Source organism: Myxine glutinosa, chromosome 1, assembly GCF_964187855.1.
Source record: "Myxine glutinosa chromosome 1, kmMyxGlut1.1, whole genome shotgun sequence".
In the NCBI taxonomy this organism is placed as follows: domain Eukaryota; kingdom Metazoa; phylum Chordata; class Myxini; order Myxiniformes; family Myxinidae; genus Myxine; species Myxine glutinosa.
The window spans coordinates 311,625,313-311,646,285 of record NC_136261.1 but is presented as its reverse complement, the minus strand read 5'-3'; the positions used below and the strand labels follow the sequence as shown (position 1 = coordinate 311,646,285).

At 43.7% G+C, this 20,973-nt stretch overlaps 1 protein-coding gene across 2 annotated transcripts in view; it reads left to right on the top strand.

The window, feature by feature from the left end:
- TAF3 (TATA-box binding protein associated factor 3) overlaps positions 1-20,973 on the top strand; it is a 98,517-nt gene that overhangs the window by 2,576 nt on the left and 74,968 nt on the right. For both annotated transcript variants that reach the window (XM_068136312.2, XM_068136304.2), the window contains exon 2: positions 7,962-8,204. In XM_068136312.2, the coding sequence (XP_067992413.2) occupies positions 7,962-8,204 (243 nt within the window). The remainder of the gene's footprint in view (positions 1-7,961; positions 8,205-20,973) is intronic.

Sequence of the window (20,973 nt, the reverse complement as noted above, 5' to 3'; positions counted from 1 at the left end):
GTGTGGAGTTAGCTTGGATGCCACACTAGGCAGAGAGATTGGAGAGTAAGGCAGGTTGCCAGACTGTATCAAAGGCAGGTTGCCAGACTGTATCAAAAGCACGAGATATGTCCAGAGGGACGGCCCAGATCTCATGTCTGACATTGAGTATCTCCGTCCATTGTTGGGTGAATTGAAGCAGCAGATCCAAGGTAGAGTGACATGATCTGAATCCAAATTGATGATCTCAAATGAGGTTGTTGGAGAAAAGAATACTGTTCTCCCTCTGGGCCGGTGCTCCTGCTCACACCTAGCTCGGCTTCATGCTGTAGAAACCAAAGCTTTCAGGATCATTGGAATCTCCCACGATGAAGCTGATTCTGAGGGCCTTTCTCTCTCTCACTGCAGACATGTTGGTGGTCTTTCTGTCTTCTACCGACTCCTCCCTGGCCTAGCTCCCGCAGCTCTGTCTGTGCTGTGTCCCCCAAATATTCCTGCAGGACGCACAAGAACTGCCAGCAACCCTCTTCTGGTGAAACTGCCAAAATCAAGACTCTCTACTCACCTTCACTCTTTTATTCCTCTTTTATCCCGCCTCTGGAACAAAATCCCACACTCTCTTCAATCCCACTCCTCCCACCAGATCTTTAAAACAGCTGTTCACCACCATATCTTATCTTCCACCATCCAAAACCTTGATCTTTTCTACCCCCGTTAATACACCCCAAATCCACCTCGTTCAATCTCCGACTTCATTCCCGAAATTACTTGTAGTGTCAATTTGTTATTGTACCATGTACCACTTCCCTCCTCTCCCCCCCCCCCCCCCCTCCCAGCCCTCTCCCTTCGAACAGATCTCCCGATGTCCCTGTTCCCCAAATATGATGATGATATGATAACCAAAAATGATGTCCTGTTGTGCTTGTGTGCTTCACCCTCTCTCCCCATCTTGTCTCCTCCCTTTATTGTTGTATATGTCCATTTATGTTTTTTGTGTTTTATGTGCTAATATGTGTTTGATGTGCTTGCTCTTAAATGAGCCTCGATCTTGTATACCAAAAAAAAAAAGAAGCTGTCAACTGAGGTTAAGGATTCCATGATGTTGCTGATGATTGGAAGTCAGCTAATTGAAGACCCGAGTGGAAGAAGCACTTGAGTCACAAAATAACACGATGGAAAACAAGCATAGCTACACTCGTAGTACACCGCCCCCATGTCAAATATATAAATACCATAATCCTCCAGCACGCGTCACTGCCGGGTGGCCTTCGTCACCCGGCGATGCTGCCGTGCAGCACATGGAGACAAAATTGTGAGGGAGTGGTGTACAATAATTTATTGATTAATTGCATAATTGAAATAAATTAATAACAATTGTAAAATAATTAATTTATTAATAAATTGGATAATAGCATACCTAACTACCACTGTTTCATCTGAATCTGTAACTTTTGAAAATCAATTAATTAATCGAAAAATGTAATAATTAATCAATTAATTGATTAATCAATGAATCGAAAATACCCTTTATAGCCAAATCACTTGGTCACTGTCGTGTCCAAATATCAGCTTCCTAGCTCAAAAGGTGCCCCAGATATTTCTCATATGAGAAAGAAAATTCAGTCATTAATAAATCGATAATAATCAAGTAATTAATCAATTAATGGATTCATTTAAAAAGTCCAGTTTTTGTCAAAGCAAGTGCTCACTATTGTGTTTAAATTTCAGCTTTCTATCTCAAAGGATGGCTGAGATGTCACTTGGACAAACGAGAAAACAGGAAAGAAACAGTGAAAACTGAGTACGCCCTTTCAACGCGCATCATCACCGGGCGCTGAAGGTTTTCGGCACCAAGTGATGACGTCGTGCAGTGCCTGGAGATAGAATAGGGAGGGGCGGTGTACAATTATTGCAGACATGGATTGTTACCATACTGTCGATGGTGTTCCTGGTTCGAACTCACTTTGCCCAAGAATGTGATTATTTAAGTACTTGTTCCACTCAGGTCTTCAATTGGTCTGTCATTCAGGGGATCTGATTTTGCACTTTTTAGGTAACGCAGTAATGGTGGTGGGTTTCCAAGCAGATGGAAGATGACTGAGGGTAAATGACAGAGAGAGGAAGTGTATGAGCAGTAGAGCAGGTTTTTAGGACATGTGTGCTGATGTCGTCTGGTGCAGTTGCAGAATCGGAGTCGAGGGTTGACAGAAACCTCTCCACCCTCTCAGGTGCAAAAGACAGTTAGCAGGTGAGTATGAGGTCAGAGAGTGAGGTGTTTGAAGACACAAGATTTTGAAGCAAACACAGAATTGAGTCATTTGGCCTTCTCCCTAGCGGAGTTGGCTCTAGTGCCATTTACAGTAAGGGAAGGAGAGCGAGCATTCCCCAGACACAGACTGAACAAGGCACCACCAGTTATTAGAGGAGGCAGACAAGTTTGAAAGTTCATTCTTGAGGTTGGACAGATGTTATGTGTCTGGCTCTCCTGAGAGTGGACACACACTTCTTGCAGGTTTTTTGGGTTGCACTGACATTTCCTTCAGTTGGGTTTGCCTTCCAGGAAGAGAAGGCAAGTTGTTTCTGCCTCATCACATGATTCAGTGTACCATGGCCAGGCAGAATGATAACTGAAGACGAGATAGGATGAATCTGTGCATAAGAGAGAGCATGTTTCTGTGGAATACTTCCTCGACTGAGTTAACATCAGGGGCAGTAGATATGGGAGACCAGTCCTGAAGAAAGATGGCTGCTTGCAGTCCCTGCCAATCTGCTTGTGTGAACTGCCAGACTCACCGACATTGGGGCAGCTCTCTGAGAATTGCTAGAGGGAGGTTGACTCTCACAAGCATATGATCAGATGAACCAATTGGAGCAGAGCAAGAGCAGGAGACATTTGCAGGGAAGTTTATTATCACCAACTCTGGAAGGTTGGATTTGCCATTTGGAGAAATCTGGATTTGAAAATCCACGGATTGAGTAGGTGTCATGGAGTCACTCACAGAAATCCTTTGCTGAAGTGCCATGGCTGGTGAGAGATACCAACACCCAGCCAATTTGCATGGTAACAATTTAAATTGCCGCATACGAGTAAGATAGGGTTGTGATGAGTGGTTAAAAGTTGTCCATGTTGTCTGAGAGAAAATTGCAGATGGAGTGGTCACTGTTTGGAGGACGGAACAACATGCAGACAAACAAGAGGTGGGAGCAGAGGGGAAGTCACAGCCAGAGGTACTTTTGGGGGTTTGGGATGTGTAATATCAGTACACGGCAGTGAGAAATGGAGTTATTGAGGTAAGATGGAACTCTGCCACCAGGACGTGGTTCAGGCCTGCTCAATGTGAGGCGAGAATAGCCAGGGAGAGACACTAAGGAGTCAGAGTCCTCTTGTGGGAGGAAGGATTCTGTTAAACAGATGATGTCCAGTTTATCAGCAGTGGCCAAGATTGAGCGATGTCAGGTTGGAGCGGAGGCCTCGGATGTTTGAGGTCCACACAGTTAGGGACAGTGGAGAAGGCACTGTTGGCAAGGAGCTAGGGGAGGGGTGGGAGGGGGGAAGCTGGGTGGTTGTGGGACAGGATGGAGGGGGGACTGGATGGGGGGTGAGTGGGTGGGATGGGGAGGAATCTGCATCTGGAGAGGATGGGGGAGGAAGTGGAGATTGGAAGAGATGGGAGAAGAAGGAAGATGTGAGTGTGTGGGGGAAGCTTTGACAGGGTGGTGTGAGGGGGGATGCAGAAAGAGCGGACATGAAGTGGAGAGATGCTGAAGAGGAGGTGGAGGGACACACAAGGAAGGGGTGGTTTGGGAGGACGTGGGAATGGTTGAGATGGAGGGATTTGACACCGTTAATTGATGTGAAGGGGAATTGATGCTCTTACAACTTTTGAAAACTGGACTTCTCAACATTACCAATCTGGATATAAGGAGGCAGACATCATGGGAGGTTAATGGTTGTTGAAGTGTTTTGGTGTGTAAGAGTGAGACAGGTTTGTGAAATATACACGAAGAAGAAGAAGTTCAGGAAAAAATACTAATGAAGAAGAACACGTGTGCTTTTATTGACAGAGAATTAAAGAAAGTAAATCATTTTAAAATGTTTTTCATAGGAATAGTAAGGGAAACATATGAAAATCTGTTAACTAAATTGTTACCAAAAAATTTCTTCACCAATATGTTTGTAAAGGTGTGTAATAACATGTGTTAAAATGATGAAGGTCAACTCCCGTGGGAAACCCAGAAAAAAAGCTGTTGAATTCGGGTACCGAAAAGTTATTTTCGAGAATTTTTATTTTTTTAAATCGGCCCTTAAGTAACTTATGAGGGGTCAAATAAGGGTTTTTCATGATTCTGAGTTGATTGTTAACATTTATATTTCACCACAGACACTCCTTTGTGGAAAAATAATTTCTAAATATACACAAAGAATTAAGTTAAGCACCCCTACACAACGAATTAAGGTAAGCACCCCCTAATATATATTCTTTGTGTATATGTATACATTGGCATATATTCTAAAGTATGTGAGATCAAATAATGATTGGTATGACATTAGCAATTATCCATTGATGAAATTGAGTGATCAAAGTGAAAAAAAGTGATTGGTTGAGTCAGTGATCCGATCACGTGGGTCCTACACACGTTATTGACGCAAAGATCGCTAGAGGTCTTCTCAGAACAATGACTGTACGTTAGAAAACATAAACGTCATCCACACTGTCCGTGATGGACCTATAGCTCCATACTTAAATTGAGGTGAAAATATGCCTAAAATTCCCAAAAAATTTCACCTTAAATTATTCAGAATAAAATATTGAAAACGGCATGATTGTTATGTTTTTATGTGACCATAATATCACTTCTCCAGAAAATATAGCAATATCATGGGTATATTACACTGTTTTGACGACAACAAACTTGTAATGTGCGAGGTTGTAAAAAAACGGGGGGGGGGTGCTTAACTTAATTCTTTGTGTATATATCTCATTTTCTACTTTGCAGGACATGGAGTCTAGCAATATGGATGAAGACGTTACTCCACCTGTGCTCAATTGCTTCATCTGTGCACGCTCGGATACACCAGCTGAAAGGCTCATACAGGCAACTCCAAAGGGATACTCAACTTTATTGAAACAAGCAGAAACTGTCGAAAATGTTACTGTTGTGGAACGTATGAAGGAGGCTCAAAAGGAAGGAAAACTGAGGTACCACCAGAAGTGTAAAAATGATCTGTACAACAACTTTGTTGCAACCACCAAGAAGTCAGCTCAAGCATCAAAGGCAGAGAAAGAGTCATCAAAGTTGAAGAGAAGACACACTACTTGTGAGTTCAGTTCATCAACTGGCTGCAGTTCTAGAAGATCACAGTCAGTTGACCTCCTGTATAAGGATGTATACATTCTTTGCAACCAACCAGCCCAGCTCTACAAAAATAATCCAGCACAAGCTAGAAAGAAATACAGAGTGCCAGATAATTTGACTGCAGATACACTGAAGGCAAGCTTGCTGAAGACAGCACGGAGTCGCGGGGATGACTGGGGCACTGAAGTCACTGGATGCCTGGAAGGGATCAACGACTTGGTAGCAGAAGAAACACTGTACCATTTGCGATGCAAACTTATGTTTGCGAGAGGTGACAGTTTGTCCAAGACTGATGAGGAAGGAAAAAGGAAGAGAGGACAGAGGAGTATTGATGAGGAGCGAGAGGCAGTTTTTATTGAATTCTGCGAATGGTTAGACTCAGAATTAGAGCATGGGGTAATGAACATGGACCAAGTCCATGAAAAGCTGCAGGAGTTTGATCAGTCACTAGAGAAGAGCCTTTCTTATTCAAAGCATTGGCTAAAGATAAAACTTCTAGAGAAATACGAAGACACCTTGTATTTCACAACACAGGAAAGAAGGGCAGATGTACTCTGTCTCAAAGATGGCACCGACAATATTCTGCGAGAGCATCATGCTAATCTTGACCATGGAGATGAGAAGACTCAGATCATAAAGACGGCACTCAAGTTCATATCCAATGATATTGCCTTGATTGATTTAGGTCCAAAGTCATACCCCACCACACACAGTATGACTGACATCGATAGTCAGATGACACTTGTTCCTGCAAGCCTTCAGATGTTCTTGAGACCGATTGTCAAGACAGACGAAAGAGTTGCCGTTTGGGGGCAGAATTTTATTAAGGCCTGTCGACCTCGGTCTGGAGTATTGCCACACCAAATGGGGCTTGCCATACAACTTGATCATAGATTTGGGTCAAAATGGATGCTCAACAAGTTCCACCGGCTGGGGTACACTGAGTCTTATACGGAGACACAAAACTACAAATACTGCTTCCTTAATAGTAGGAGTGGAGATGATGTTCCAGATACTTCTGGCACTCTTGACACCATTGTGGAGGAAACCGATGAACAGATCAATGATGAGGTTGCGGTTGATGCTGCGCTTGAGGATCAATCAGTGATGACAGCCAAAGTGCCAGCCAGTGAAAGTGAATTGTCAAGTAATGATCAGGTGGTCTTTATGGAGGTTGGGGAAACAAACAATGCAGTCACTCAGTTTGTTGGAGACAATATAGATTTAAACATTGTCTCTATTCACGGAAACATTCCCTTTCACTCAATGGGTTGGATCGAAGTCACCTCTCCGGCACCACCTTTGCCAGATCCACAGACAACAGCAGCTTTCCCCCGGGTGAAGTTGAAGGCACTAGACAAAGCTAAGATCCTGAGAGGAACTGAAGTAAAGATTATTCCATTTACGAACAGGAAACAGATAGGAACGAACGCGATCATGTTTCTCCCCCTCGCTGAGCTTTCCTCCTCCCTGGCTCATGATCAGCCACTCCTCACTCCAGGTGACACACTCTGGGCAGCGGGGTGGGTGATCAAAGCCAACGATCCTGAGTTCCCACACTCCAACTGGAATGGCTGGATGAAGAGAATCCATGCTAATGATGCAAAGCAGAGCACACAGATCGAGTTCCTCCCAGTTATTGAAGGAGACCCTAATGACCTCAACACCATCTTCACCACTCTGAAAGAGTGCATACGGCGCGCTGGGGTCGCTATAGTGACCTTTGATCTTCCGATTTGGCTGAAGGCTGTGAATATAATAAAGCAGGCAAATCTACCCGTCATTCCAAGGTTGGGTGGTTTTCACCTGCTGAAGTCTTATCTTGGATCAATGTTAATATCTTGGATAAATGTTAACAATCAACTCAGAATCATGAAAAACCCTTATTTGACCCCTCATAAGTTACTTAAGGGCCGATTAAAAAAAATAAAAATTCTCGAAAATAATTTTTTGGTACCCGAATTCAACAGCTTTTTTTCTGGGTTTCCCACGGGAGTTGAACTTCAACATTTTAACACATGTTATTACACACCTTTACAAACATATTGGTGAAGAAATTTTTTGGTAACAATTTAGTTAACAGATTTGTGAAATATCTCATAAAATGCCCTTACTAGAAGAAGCGTTTCGTTCAATTAAGAGTCATTTTAGAGATATTTGAGAAAAGGAAGGGTTAAAGAATGAACGGAAGTAAGTACAAGCTGAATCAATTTGTGATTTTTTGGGGAGTTTTCCTTTTTTCTTTTTTTTTTTGAAACGTGGAGGAAGCTGAAAGGCCAATACTTGGGAGAAAGAAAGCGGAAGGAGGGACGCGGTATCAGAGATCAACATGGTCAATTCAATTCCACTTGAACCTGGGATCCCAGCATCATCGAAGAGTTCTCACTTGGGACATTTTAACCTTATTTGTCTGGCAGTCTTTGTATCCGTTTCATTGCACCATGTAGGTTAGATGATTTAAGAAGTAAATATATCATGCTTTATGTATTATGTTGATTCCTTACTCTTGATTTTAATTCTGTATGTATTATTCACGTGTATTTTTTCTTCCTACTCTGTGTATACTTTCTTGAACTTTCCTGCTTTTTCAAGAATATTTATGATTTCTGTTCTGATTTTTCTAGATGGACGAACCAACCCAGATGTAGAAGATGCCGGTCAGGCATTCCAGCTGATGGGCGTGAACCTCGTCGAGCTCGAAGACTTTGTACAGAATTTGGAACCTGTTCCGTTCACGCACATCGTTCCTCAGTTCCCCGTTAGCAAAAACAGCGTTCTTCAGTTCCCTGCTCCAGGCTCAAAGGACTGTGTTGAGAGGAAGGACTTCATTTATTCCTATCTGCCGCCTCTAGTCTCTGCTCAAGAAGGTAAGTTACACCTTTTTTGTTCCCTGGTTAAATATTGCTAACCTAATGAGTAGATTAAATATGTTGAGTTCACTTTAAAAAAATATGGCTCATGGCTTCCTTTCAGAAAGATACTCGGTGTATCCAAACGTACCCACCCTCATACCCCTATGATATAGGAGCCAACGTTTGAATGCGGTATACAGTGCATTCAGAAAGTATTCAGACCCCTTCACTTTTTTCACATTTTGTTATGTTGCAGCCTTATGCTGAAATCGTTTAAATTCATTTTTTCCCTCATCAATCTACACTCAATACCCCATAATGACAAAGAGAAAACAGGATTTTAGAAAGTTTTGCAAACTTATTAAAAAGAAAAAACTGAAATATCACATTGACATAAGTATTCATACCCTTTGTTATTACACTTGAAATTTAGCTCAGGTGCCTCCCATTTCTCTTCATCATCTTTGAGATGTTTCTACACCTTAATTGGAGTCAACCTGTGGTAAATTCAATTGATTGGACATGATTTGGAAAGGCACACACCTGTCTATATAAGGTCTCACAGCTGACAATGCATATCAGAGCAAAAACCAAGCCATGAGGTCGAAGGAACTGCCTGCAGAGCTCAGAGACAGGATTGTGTCGAGGCACAGATCTGGGGAAGCCTACAAAAAAAATCCTGGTGCATTGAAGGGTCCCAAGAGCACAGTGGCCTCCATGATTCTTAAATGGAAGAAGTTTGGAACAACCAGGACTCTTCCTAGAGCTGGGGGTAAGCTGGGGGTGAAATCGACACAAAAACACTCACGCATGAAAGCCCACAGAATCTTGTTTCTCACAGTCTGAGAGTCCTTTAGGTGCTTTTTTGCCAACTCCAAGCGGGCTTTCATGTGTCTTTCACTGAGGATAGGCTTCCGTCTTGCCACTTTGCCATAAGCCCAGACCGGGGGAGTGTTGCAGTGATGGTTGACCTTCTGGAAGTTTCTCCCATCTCCACACAGGATCTCTGGAGCTCAGCCAGAGTGACCATCGGGTTCTTGGTCACCTTTATTACCAAGGCCCTTCTCCCCCGATTGCTCAGTTTGGCCGGGCGGCCAGCTCTAGGAAGAGTCCTGGTTGTTTCAAACTTCTTCCATTTAAGAATTATAGAGGCCACTGTGCTCTTGGGAACCTTCAATGCAGCAGAAATTTTTTTGTAGGCTTCCCCAGATCTATGCCTCGACACAATCCTGTCTCTAAGCTTTGCAGGCAGTTATTTCAACCTCATGGCTTGGTTTTTGCTCTGATATGCATTGTCAGCTGTGAGACCTTATATAGACAGGTGTGTGCCTTTCCAAATCATGTCCAATCAATTGAATTTACCACAGGTTGACTCCAATTAAGGTGTAGAAACATCTCAAAGATGATCAAGAGAAATGGAAGGCACCTGAGCTAAATTTCAAGTGTCATAGCAAAGGGTATGAATACTTATGTCAATGTGATATTTCAGTTTTTTCTTTTTAATGTTCAAACTTTCTAAAATCCTGTTTTCTCTTTGTCATTATGGGGTATTGAGTGTAGATTGACGAGGGAAAAAATAAATTTAAACGATTTCAGCAGAAGGCTGCAACATAACAAAATGTGAAAAAAGTGAAGGGGTCTGAATACTTTCTGAATGCACTGTATGTCTAACATCAAGCAGGACATAGTAATCCACGAGCAAGGCTGCGCAGTAGTGAGTATCAAGCAATGCACTTGGCCTGCATATATGTAGTGCCATACTGTTCACAACTACAGTACTGTGCTTTAGCATTCACAATTCAACGTAAAATATTGTCCTGTCCGCGGATGGTTACCTCCAAGCCTTGGACGGATGAGCCGAACCAGCTTTAACTCCCAAGGCGATCTCCAATTTTGGCAGTTATTGACGCATGCTGGACTGAAGAACCACGAAGCGTTTGTTCTCATGAACACACGGGTTTATTCTGAAACCCACCAAGAACAATACAACAAAATTGTATCAATAATTATTTCCAATAAAATAAGGTGCAGAATGAGAATAAAGAAAATAAATGCTGAGGTAAAAACGCTAAGGTGAGGATCCTCCAAATCGACACAAATACACTCAGAGGGTGAGGTAAGAAAATTAGTCACACTCCGGCACATAGCTAGACCAAAATGGATCCTGTGGAAGGTCGGCAGTTGTCGAAGCCTGAAGCCACACAGGCGGGAAGCCCAGAAAGATGGCGGCAAAACCGAATGCCGAGGACGCCCGGGATCGAGGCGAGCAGGAAGCACTGCCCTCGTTCTCTTCTCCATCCACAGCTTCACACCTCTTTGGTGTGATAATAAAAATCCTCCTTTTTGGCAAAGGGAAGCACGGCCACGTCCTGACTCACACCAGCACCAGCCTCGACATGGGCACCAAACAAAAACGCTCCAAATCCAGTCAGATACGCTGGAACCTTCTCTCCCTGAGCCCCCGCTTCCCGCTCGCACTCCACCCACGCCATCAGACCACGTCACTCGGGGAGGGGGTGGGGGGGAAGGGGTGTGTCCTGCCTCCCTCCCCCCCAATCAAACCATTGTAGCTCCTCCTCTCCTAGGTAGGTGGGCCTTTGCCTTTGGTGTCCATTGGAGCGTCAATAACTTGGCCGGCTGATGTTATAAATGTTACGGATGGCCACAGAGGGTATTATAAACAGTTGAAATTATCCTTAATCCCTACTACTAATTAACACGGCATCACCCCTCGTATGATGCACATTTAAGCATAACCTTAAGCTACATTTTCTCTACTTATTCCTTCGAAATGCTCCTACATGTCACACGGTCCAAAGTATTTCCTATTCAATCCTACCTTTCCTACGGTATTCTCTAACTTACCCCAATAAACGTAACAATATTTAACGTAATAATATGCTAAGTTATTTGAAGCTGATTTTAAAAAGCGGGTCAACGTATATGTCTCCTGACACCTGAAAGCTTGCTTAAAGCAAGACTTGATGCACCATCTCCATCTGTCTGTGCTGCTAATGAGGAAATATTGAAAGCTGGAAAAGGCAAAAGTCTCATACCACCTTATGGAGACAGCAATGCCGATGCTGGAGATTGCAATTGATATAAATATCCAATGTTCCATGTGCTTTACTGTACTTTCTCGTTGTATTTTGTACAATGTACTTTCTTTTCCCGTTGTATTTTGCAATCTGTATTTCATTGGTTCCGTACAGTGCTTTATTGGTTCCGTGTGATTTATACCAGGTTCATAAACCTTAGTTTATAATGGAGTGTGTATTGAGAATCCAGCTTTGGGGCCACGAAAATCCAGCTCCGTGAGTGATAAGGTGATTCGGAAATTTTCCCCTCAGCCAAGTAAGAAACTCATTAGAGGTGTTGGATGTGACTCCATCTTGTTGAAACCACAGATTTTCATTATTTCTCAACCTGTTAAATCAGTAAGTCTTCAGCATGTGAAGATAATCTTCTGGTATCACAGTTACGACTGTTTTGGTTTATGGGCTTCAAAAACACAGGGCATGTAGAATTGTAGATTTGTGACAAACTCGATCCACACCAGACAGTGATTTTCAGAGCGTGAAGTGATGCTAACAACTCAATTGATTTAATGTGAATGATCTCTCGCAGTCTCTGGAGAATCCCCTTTATCTATTTGCTGATGACTCTACCCTCTGCCATGACATCCCTCATCTTTCAGACAGGCAGGCTGCCGCAGCCTCTTCCGTCTCTTCAGATCTTGACAAAAATCACAAGATGGTCAAACACTTGGAATATGTCTTTTTGGCCTTCAAAGCCAGTCGTGGACTGGGCATCCTCCATTGTACAAGATCCTTTCTTGGCACAACTGAGGTCCTATCCAACTACAAGGCCTTCATCCCAGCTTGATGAAGTAATGCTCTCCCCCTCTGGGCTGGCTCCCCTGCCTCACATCCTGCTCAGCGTGACGCTGTACACACCAAGTAATTCAAGTTGGAATCTCCTGCGATGAAGCTGAGTCTATGGGCCTATGACTTTGCCACCGACAAGCCAGTGTTCTCTTGTTCTTCCACCACCTCCTGTCTGGTCTTGCACCCTCTGCTCTTTCTATGCTTTGTCCCTGACAGGTTTCTGCAGGGCACACACGGCCCACCATCAATCAATCCCCTTCTGGTGAAACTCCCTAAATCCAGAATGACTGCTCACTGCCACTCATTCACTCCTCTTCTTTCCAGCCTGTGGAACCAACTTCCACATTTTCTTCAATCTGATTATTCCCTCCAGGTCTTCAAGACAGCTGTTCACCACCATCGTAGATTGTCTCCAATCCAAAATCATGATATTTTATACCCTCGTTTGCCCCCCCTCCCACCCCAAACCCTCCTCCTTCCAAATTTCCAGCTTTGAATTTCCTGTCAAATCCATGCATCTTCTTCTACCCCCATTCCTCCCCACACCTATTGTTTGGCCAAGTCTGTCTCTATCCTGGCCTCCAACTCTGCTGTCGGTGTTTACCCCCCCTCCCCCCCTCTCTCTCTCTACTGTTCCTTTTGTCCTATTATAATTATGTGTTGTGTCCTGATACGTTCAGTGTACTAGTATAAGCTCTTCCACGAGCCTCGACTGTGTACTGAAAAACTACAAAAATTGTTCGTAATGGGGGTGAGGGGAAAAAAAAAAAAAAAAAAAAAAAAATGTATATAATATACACTACTGGTCAAAAGTTTTAGAACACCTCAATTTTTCCAGTTTTTATTGAAATTTAAGCAATTCAAGTCCAGTGAATAACCTGAAATGGTACAAAGGTATATATACCAGATATATATATATATACCATTATAACCCTTAAAAGTGTAGGTCTTTCCTTCAAAGAAATTGCAAAGAAAGCCAAGGTGTCGGTGAGTATAGTTTCCTACACCATCAAAAGGCACTTGGAAACTGGAGGAAACTCTGACAGGAAGAGGTCTGGCAGACCCAAAGCCACAACAGAATCAGAAGACAAGTTTCTGAGAGTCAACAGCTTGCGTGATAGGCGGCTCACAGGACAACAGCTTCAAGCACAGCTTAACACTGGTCGAAGTAAGCAAGTCTCAGTTTCAACTGTGAAGAGAAGACTTCGAGCTGCAGGTTTGACAGGTCGAGTGACAGTAAGAAAGCCATTGCTAAGATGGCGAAATAAGAAAAAGAGGCTTGCCTGGGCCATGAAGCACCGCCAGTGGACTACTGAAGACTGGAAGAAGGTCTTGTGGACAGATGAATCAAAATTTGAAATCTTCGGTTCATCACGCAGGGTTTTTGTACGCCGTCGAGTAGGCGAAAGGATGGTTCCTCAGTGTGTGACACCAACTGTCAAACATGGAGGAGGAAGTGTGATGGTCTGGGGCTCTTTTGCTGGATCCAGAGTCGGCGACTTGCACAGAGTGACTGGCACCCTGAACCAAAAGGGCTACCACAGCATTTTGCAGCGCCATGCAATACCCTCTGGTATACGCCGACGTGGTCAGGGGTTCATGCTACAGCAAGATAATGACCCTAAACACACCTCCAGACTATGTCAAAACTACCTTTGAGGAAAAGAACAAGGCGGTAGGCTTCAACTCATGGAATGGCCAGCACAGTCTCCAGACTTAAACCCCATCGAGCTGGTTTGGGATGAACTGGACAGAAGGGTGAAAGCAAAGCAACCTACAAGTGCAACACATTTGTGGGAACTTCTGAAACAGTGCTGGGCAGAACTTCCCGAACAATATTTGATTTCCATTGTAGAAAGAAAGAAAGAAAGAGCCCTGGTGTTGGGCTAGCGGCTAGGGTGCCAGCTTAGGATCCTAGGATCCTGGGTTCGAATCCCGATCGATCGCTGAATTAACGCCAGGGGGGTTGACTCAGCCTGTCATCCTTCCGAGGTCGGCTAATTGAGTACCAGTTTACTGGTAATTCCCTGCTTGTCGTAAAAGGCGGCAAAAAGGGTTGGCGTCAGGAAGGGCATCCGGCCGTAAAACATTGCTTCAAAAAGGGGACCGAAAAACAACAACAACCACGGTCCCCGAAAAAGGCCAACCCCTGCTTTGCAGGGAAAAATGGCCTCTAAAGGTGGTTATTTTTTTTTATAAAGAATGCCACGAGTGTGTTCGACGGTTAAATCTGCAAAAGGTGGCTACTTTGCCGAGTCAAAAATTTAAATTAAATTTTGTTAAACAAAATGATTCTATGATTTCTTTTTTTTATCTCCAATTGTTTATTTGTTCTGTGCTTAATTTCAGAGTACATTGAGACATTAAACTGCGTAAATTTCAATAAAAACTGGAGAAATTGAGGTGTTCTAAAACTTTTGACTTGTGGTGTAATATGAACGAAATGAGCCATTGGTTTAAATTTGAATGCTAAACAGACCAACCTGCCTGCTAAATTTAAATCAGCAGTGGTTAGCCTTTAATTTATAGACTGAAACACAACACCCCCACTCTTTACAGTTGAACTCGAACTGAACCCTCACCTGACTTGTGACACACACTTAAGCACGTGCCGAGGTCAAGAGTTGATGGGCAAAACATTTACTGTGAGTGTTTTGCAAGTGGTGTGGTTATTGAACAACTTTTAAGTGGCTGCACAGCGGATGTGGTGCTTGTATTCATGGGTGTCCTGATTGTATTTTGTTTCTTTCGTAAAGATGTATTTCGACAAGTTTGTGTGGTCCAGCTGTTCTCAGCAAATGCGAAATTTTGACCTCGCACTGTCGATTTGGCAATGAGATAATAGTTTGGAAAAAGTTTCCCGTCTTTTGTCCCTAACCATTGAATCTTGCCAATGGCTTGTTCAGAGAAGAACGGGAGCGGTTGCAAAAGAGGGCAAGAAAATGAAATAGCAAACGTTGTGCTTTTGTACGAGGATGTCAGGTGGTGCGTTTCCATCATGTATTGTGAATTTGCTCCCAGTAGGTGGCAAGCTTGGCTCATCATTTATATATACTGGAGGGAAAGTATGTTGTATTTATAAATTGTTTCATCTACTCCTCCAAGAGGATTTGGCCTCGGAAGCTGAAACTTTCACGGGTTATTCAGGACACTCTGAAGGTATGTTTTCTGAAATTTCGTTTTGATTCCATCAAGTTTTGAAAACTATATAACCACGATATATTATATATTGTTACGTCAGTACATGATCATCAACTTCTTACAAACTGCATGAACAGCTCTAATAACAGCATTCTACAATTATCTCCATTTGTGATTGGTTGCTCTAAGTTGATAAAAAAAAGAAAAGTAGGAAAGAAAACTGAAGCTGCAAGAAGTCTCTGAAATTATATTGGAGCTTCTTATACTTCTGCAAAAATGAAATATAGGAGCTTCTAATACTTTTAGCTCGGCCTAGCCCGAGACAATAGTCTCGAGGCAGTGATGTAGGGATTGTTATGTGATGGCAATACTGTTAGCTGCTTTCTAAACCAACATCATCCCTATCTTGTTTAGGACCTTTTTTAGACTGTAGTTTGTCATCCTTACATTGCCTTTTTAATTTAGCATAATTTTTTTAATTCACTTGTGTATAATGGAGCTATGTGTGTATGTACAGGTTGGAGACAAAAAATGGAAACACCAATGTAAAGTCACTTAATTGGGCGTTGGGCCACCGTGTGCGTCCAGTATTGCCTGTATGCGCCGTGGCATAGTCCACCAGTGTCTGAAATTCTGCAGGAGGGATGCGGCACCATTCTTCTATGAGAAAGTCAATCAACTCACACCTGTTTAATGGAGGTGGAAAACGCTGTCTCAGGCATCGTTCCAGAATATCCAATAAATGCTTGATTGGTTCAGATTTGGTGACTGAGAAGAAAGGTCATGACATATGGATAACATCAATGTCATGCTTATCCAACCATTGGGCGAGCACACGTGCTCTGTAGATGGGGGCATTGGAGGGGGTCTCCTCTTGCAGCCATTCTAGTCATAATTATAGGCAACCAGGACTATGTAGCATTTTATATATGACACTAAGCATCCTGGGATGTTTTTTACTTGATGAACACATGGGCCACACCTGTGTGGAAGCTGTTGCTTGGTGTCCTTCATTTACCCAGGTTTCCAGCTTTTTGTCAACCACCTGGATGGATGGATGTGATGGAAATAGTGCCCTCTGGTGGTGTGTGCGCTAAAATATGTGGCATCCCAGAAGAAAGTATCCCTTTGTGGAAATATCATCACTTTAAATTACCCACCAAAGTTGGGTCGACATGCTATTAATAATCACTAGATGGGCCACCTACGCCGGTCCACTTTATAACTGCGGGCAGTTATGTCCGGGATTCAATCTGCCCCACTTTGATACAACCCTGCTTTTATCGGACACGTGACCCATGACGTGCCACTCCATGTCCCCGCCCTCTACTCCTTCCTACCCCCATTCCATCACCACCTTCCCCCTACCTCTCACCGTCAAACCCCCACCTTTCCCCTTCCCTTCAAATCTCCCCGCATCACCCCTCCTTCTCAAAGTTGCTGCCTCCCCCCCCCTCCGTCTCTCTCCAAACTCATTCCTCCTCCTCCTCCCCTTCCTCCCCCTCCTCATCCCCACGCCCTCCCACCCTCCAATCTTCTACTTCCCTCACCCCTCATATTACTCACCCCTCATATTACTCCTCACTGTGTCTCATCCCATCACCACCTAGCCTTTTATCCTTCTTCTCCTCATCCTGCACTGTCACCTCGCTCTTCTGCAATCTCTGGTACACTGTCAACTGGGGCTCTCCCTACCTAACCCTCTCATTCCTCATCTTACCTCATCCTCCCCTCCCCTCTATTTTACCCAACGCTCCACTCCCTCTTCCTTAATTGTATGGACCATAAACATCCGGGACCTTCACTCAAACCTGACTGATCTCTCCATACAGGTTGCCTCTGACAAATCAGACTTAGTCTGTTTAACAGAAATGTTCTTCCTTCAAGATGTCTCTGATTCCTTAATATCTCTCCCTGGTTATTCCCTCCTCCGGTATGATAGACTTGAGCCTCGTCCTGGTGGTGGGGTTGCTATCTTTATCAAAAACTCAATTCCTCACTCTCCATGCACTGCTATCACTCCACCACATCTCTAGGATTACCTCTGGCAATGGCTTCCTCTCCGCATCTAACTTTTGTTTATACACGTACTGTACCATCCACCAAACAGTGAATTACTCCATTTACATCTTGCTCTCCGACAACATGGACCAACTTCTGTCCACTCATCCTAACTCTCTCTTCCTCTTATGTGACAATTTAAATTGTCATCATGCCAGCTGGCTGGGCATGGGTTGCACTCGCACCAGCCACGGAACCTCAGCAAAGGACTTCTGCGACTCATTGGGACTGATACAATCTGTCCACATCCCAACCCGGATCTCAGTCAATGGTACATCATCTCTTCTGGATTTGGTTATGATGAACTTCCCTGGAAAGGTCTGCTGTTCTTCTTTTGCTCCAATCGGTTCATCTGACCATGTGCTAGATAAAGTGGACATATCTTGTGCCTTCAATATGGTCTGGCACCCTGCCCTGCTCACCAACCTCTCCTCTTATGGTATGCATGGCCTTCTCTACTCATGGTACATCATCTCTTCTGGATTTGGTTATGATGAACTTCCCTGGAAATGTCTGCTGTTCTTCTTTTGCTCCAATCGGTTCATCTGACCATGTGCTTGATAAAGTGGACATATCTTGTGCCTTCAATACGGTCTGGCACCCTGCCCTGCTCACCAACCTCTCGTCTTATGGTATCCATGGCATTCTCCACTCATGGCTCACAGATTTCCTCTCCTGTTGTAATCAACGTGTGGCTCTAAATGGATTTCTCTCATCTCCTCTTCCTATCCAGTCTGGAGTTCCTCAAGGCAGTGTTCTGGGCCTTGTGCCTTTTCTGGTCTTCATTAATGATCTCTCCGACTCTCTGGGAAATCCTCTCTATCTCTTTGCTGATGACTCCACTCTTTGCCACTCCATATCCCAACCCTCAGATCGGCAGTCTGCACCTCCTCACTCTCTGCAGACCTGGTAGACGGGTCAATATACTGCCTGACCCCAAAAAAATTGCAAATTTTTGTTTTATGCTTATTTCTAGTAGTTTATGAAGTGGAAGACAACATATTAAAAGTTGGACAATTTTGACGCATGGGAAAGTCCCTCAGTGACGTCAGAAAACAAGATGGCTGCCGGCAGATAAAACGTAAAAAAATTGACTGATAATCATCAGACCACTAACAATTTAAAGTTAATTTTGCACCAATATTTGTATTATGATCGTTGCTGGTAGTTTATGCAGTGCTAATCCTGAGACCATTCGCAATTTAAAGTAAATATTTGCACAAATATATGTTCTTTGATTGTTTCTGCCAGTCTATGACATGGAAAGCAACATATAAAAAATTGGACAATTTTGACACATGTGGAAGTACCATATGCCTTCTAGTCTTAGATTCCAGTTTCATCGTCCTCCTCCTCCTCCTCTATGTCTGGTTCAACACTCATATTGTCACAGTTGCTGTCCTGGCAATGTCCACATGCACTGGTGCACTCTAATCCATGCTTCCTACATGAACACCTTAGTGTTTTGCACCCCCCTGAACAGTTGCAGTGAATCATCTGAAGTAGTATGTCTGGAGCAGGGCTTTTGTCTGTCATCACTGGAACAAGTTTTCCTCCTTCTACCTTCCATCCCCACTCCGTTGGCTCCATTCCACAACAAAGGCCCATCCATTCCATTACCTGGTAATAGGTCCGCAGAGAATGAAACTTGCAGGCAGCGGATGTGGGTGGCAGTCTTTCAGGAGTGACAAATGCCTTAGCCCTTGCAACCTTTTTGCAGAGAATGTTGTATCTGATCGATGCCAATGAGTCGTTCTGATTTGCTTTAAACAATGCCACCATTGCTCTGCAGCCTGCAGTTTCAATAACATCCTGACTCTGCTGTGGTTTACAGAACACCTTTGAGCTGTCTATCAGTTCCTTTTCTTTCTTGATGATTCTTTGAAACCCTGACTTCTTTCCAATCCCAAAGACACGAGACGTTGCGTCACAGCCAGTTAATGCATGAAGGAACAATATATCTCTGCAGGCTGCATTTCCAAGTATCTGCTGAAGGACTTTGATATTGTAGACATTTGATTTTGCCTTGTCAGAACGGAAATAGAGTTCAATGCAGTTTGTCTCCACCATATAGAAGAGCAGGAGGAGAAGGAGATCTGTATCTTCTCCAATGAGGGTTGTAGATCTGGAAGCCGCATTTGCGACGGCCGCTTTTGCAATCTCAACATCAGCATCTCCCTCTGCTTGGATCACCTCACAGCCTTCCTTGTGCAACACCTCTATAATCAACAGTATCATTGCCTGCTTGTTTGACTCATTCGACAGAAAGTCCTCCTTTTTCCCAACAAATTTTGTTGACTCCGTAATGTTAACCTTGGTGGCATTCTTGTTTCTATTCCGACGTTGATGAGAACAGTCCTTTGTGCTTGGCCCAGCCTCATAACCATCAAACACAACAGTAGCTTTGCCATAGTGTCGTACTGTAAATGAGGCATATTCATCTGCAATGGAACTGTAGGTGAATCCCTCTGTCCACTTTAAGCGGTGAATAAGTGATCCCCCGTCAAGAACATAGTGATCTGTTCCTGGAACTGTCTGGTTGACAGCATTGTCAGATTTGGTTGTAGCATAATTCCTTATTGCCTCCGCCAACTGTGGTTTATCTGGCTGGCGCAGGATGTTTTTTGCCTCAAAAAGAGACATTGGGTATGGGCAGAGTTCATATTTCATCACTTCACCTATCTGGAGATCTCCCGTCTGTGACACCACTAAGAACCTCTGGAATAGTAACGCTGGATCTATTGTGCGGTCCTCAGCAACTTTGACTGCCCTGCTGAATGCAAGTGTCTTGGCTTTAGAACTCCTTTTGTGTGAATAGGAGTAAGCTGGGTGATCATCCATCTTCTTGACAATGTCACTACCTACTTTGAATAGGTCATGAACATTGACATCCTCATTTGCAGTAACCCCTGTGATGATATTGCGCAATGACTTGTCATCAGAAAATGGTGTGAAGCTGTCCAGTTTTTCGGCAACTTTGCCACGATCAGCTTCATCTCAACTCACCCTGGATGTTGTCAACTCCTTATGTTGTTCACTTGTTGAGTAGCTACTCGAGGTCAGTTCTTGCATAGCAAGGTTGTAGGAGGACGATATGGTTGAAGACAGAGTCCAAACTGCTCTCTGGTGCTCTGACATCCCACTTCCTCGAGTCAGCCCCCCTTGGCTTTTCAGTGAGCGCATTAATGTCTGTTCTATCACAAGATCAGAGCCTAGGCCAGCCCAGTATTGGTCACTGCGCCGGATTACATGATAACCAGATTGGAACTTCTGATGAACCTCAGGGTTGTCATCCTCTAACGCAAGCATCTTCTCGAGATAGAGTCGAGCTGACTTCAGGTAATTGGGATGGCCAGCAGCTGCAAATATCGGCAAGCAAGCTGATATGGCTTGGAGATGCATCTCCCAGGACCCCGTCCGATCAGCTGCCACAAGTGCCCTTGCAATTCCCAACATACGCTGGTAGTTGATCCAAAGTGCACTGGTTTTCGAGTCCTTTGCAAGTTTATTCCTTTCCTGATTCAATCTATTGTCAATGAAATGAATGCACTCTGATTGCAACACAGACTCTATAGTGTCACTTTCGACAGTCTCCAGGGAAATGTACAGTCGCTCCAGTTCTGCCACTTGTTCTTGAAACCCAGGGTCAACTTCCACAATCTTGCCAACAACCTGACGTGTAAGACACTGATCCA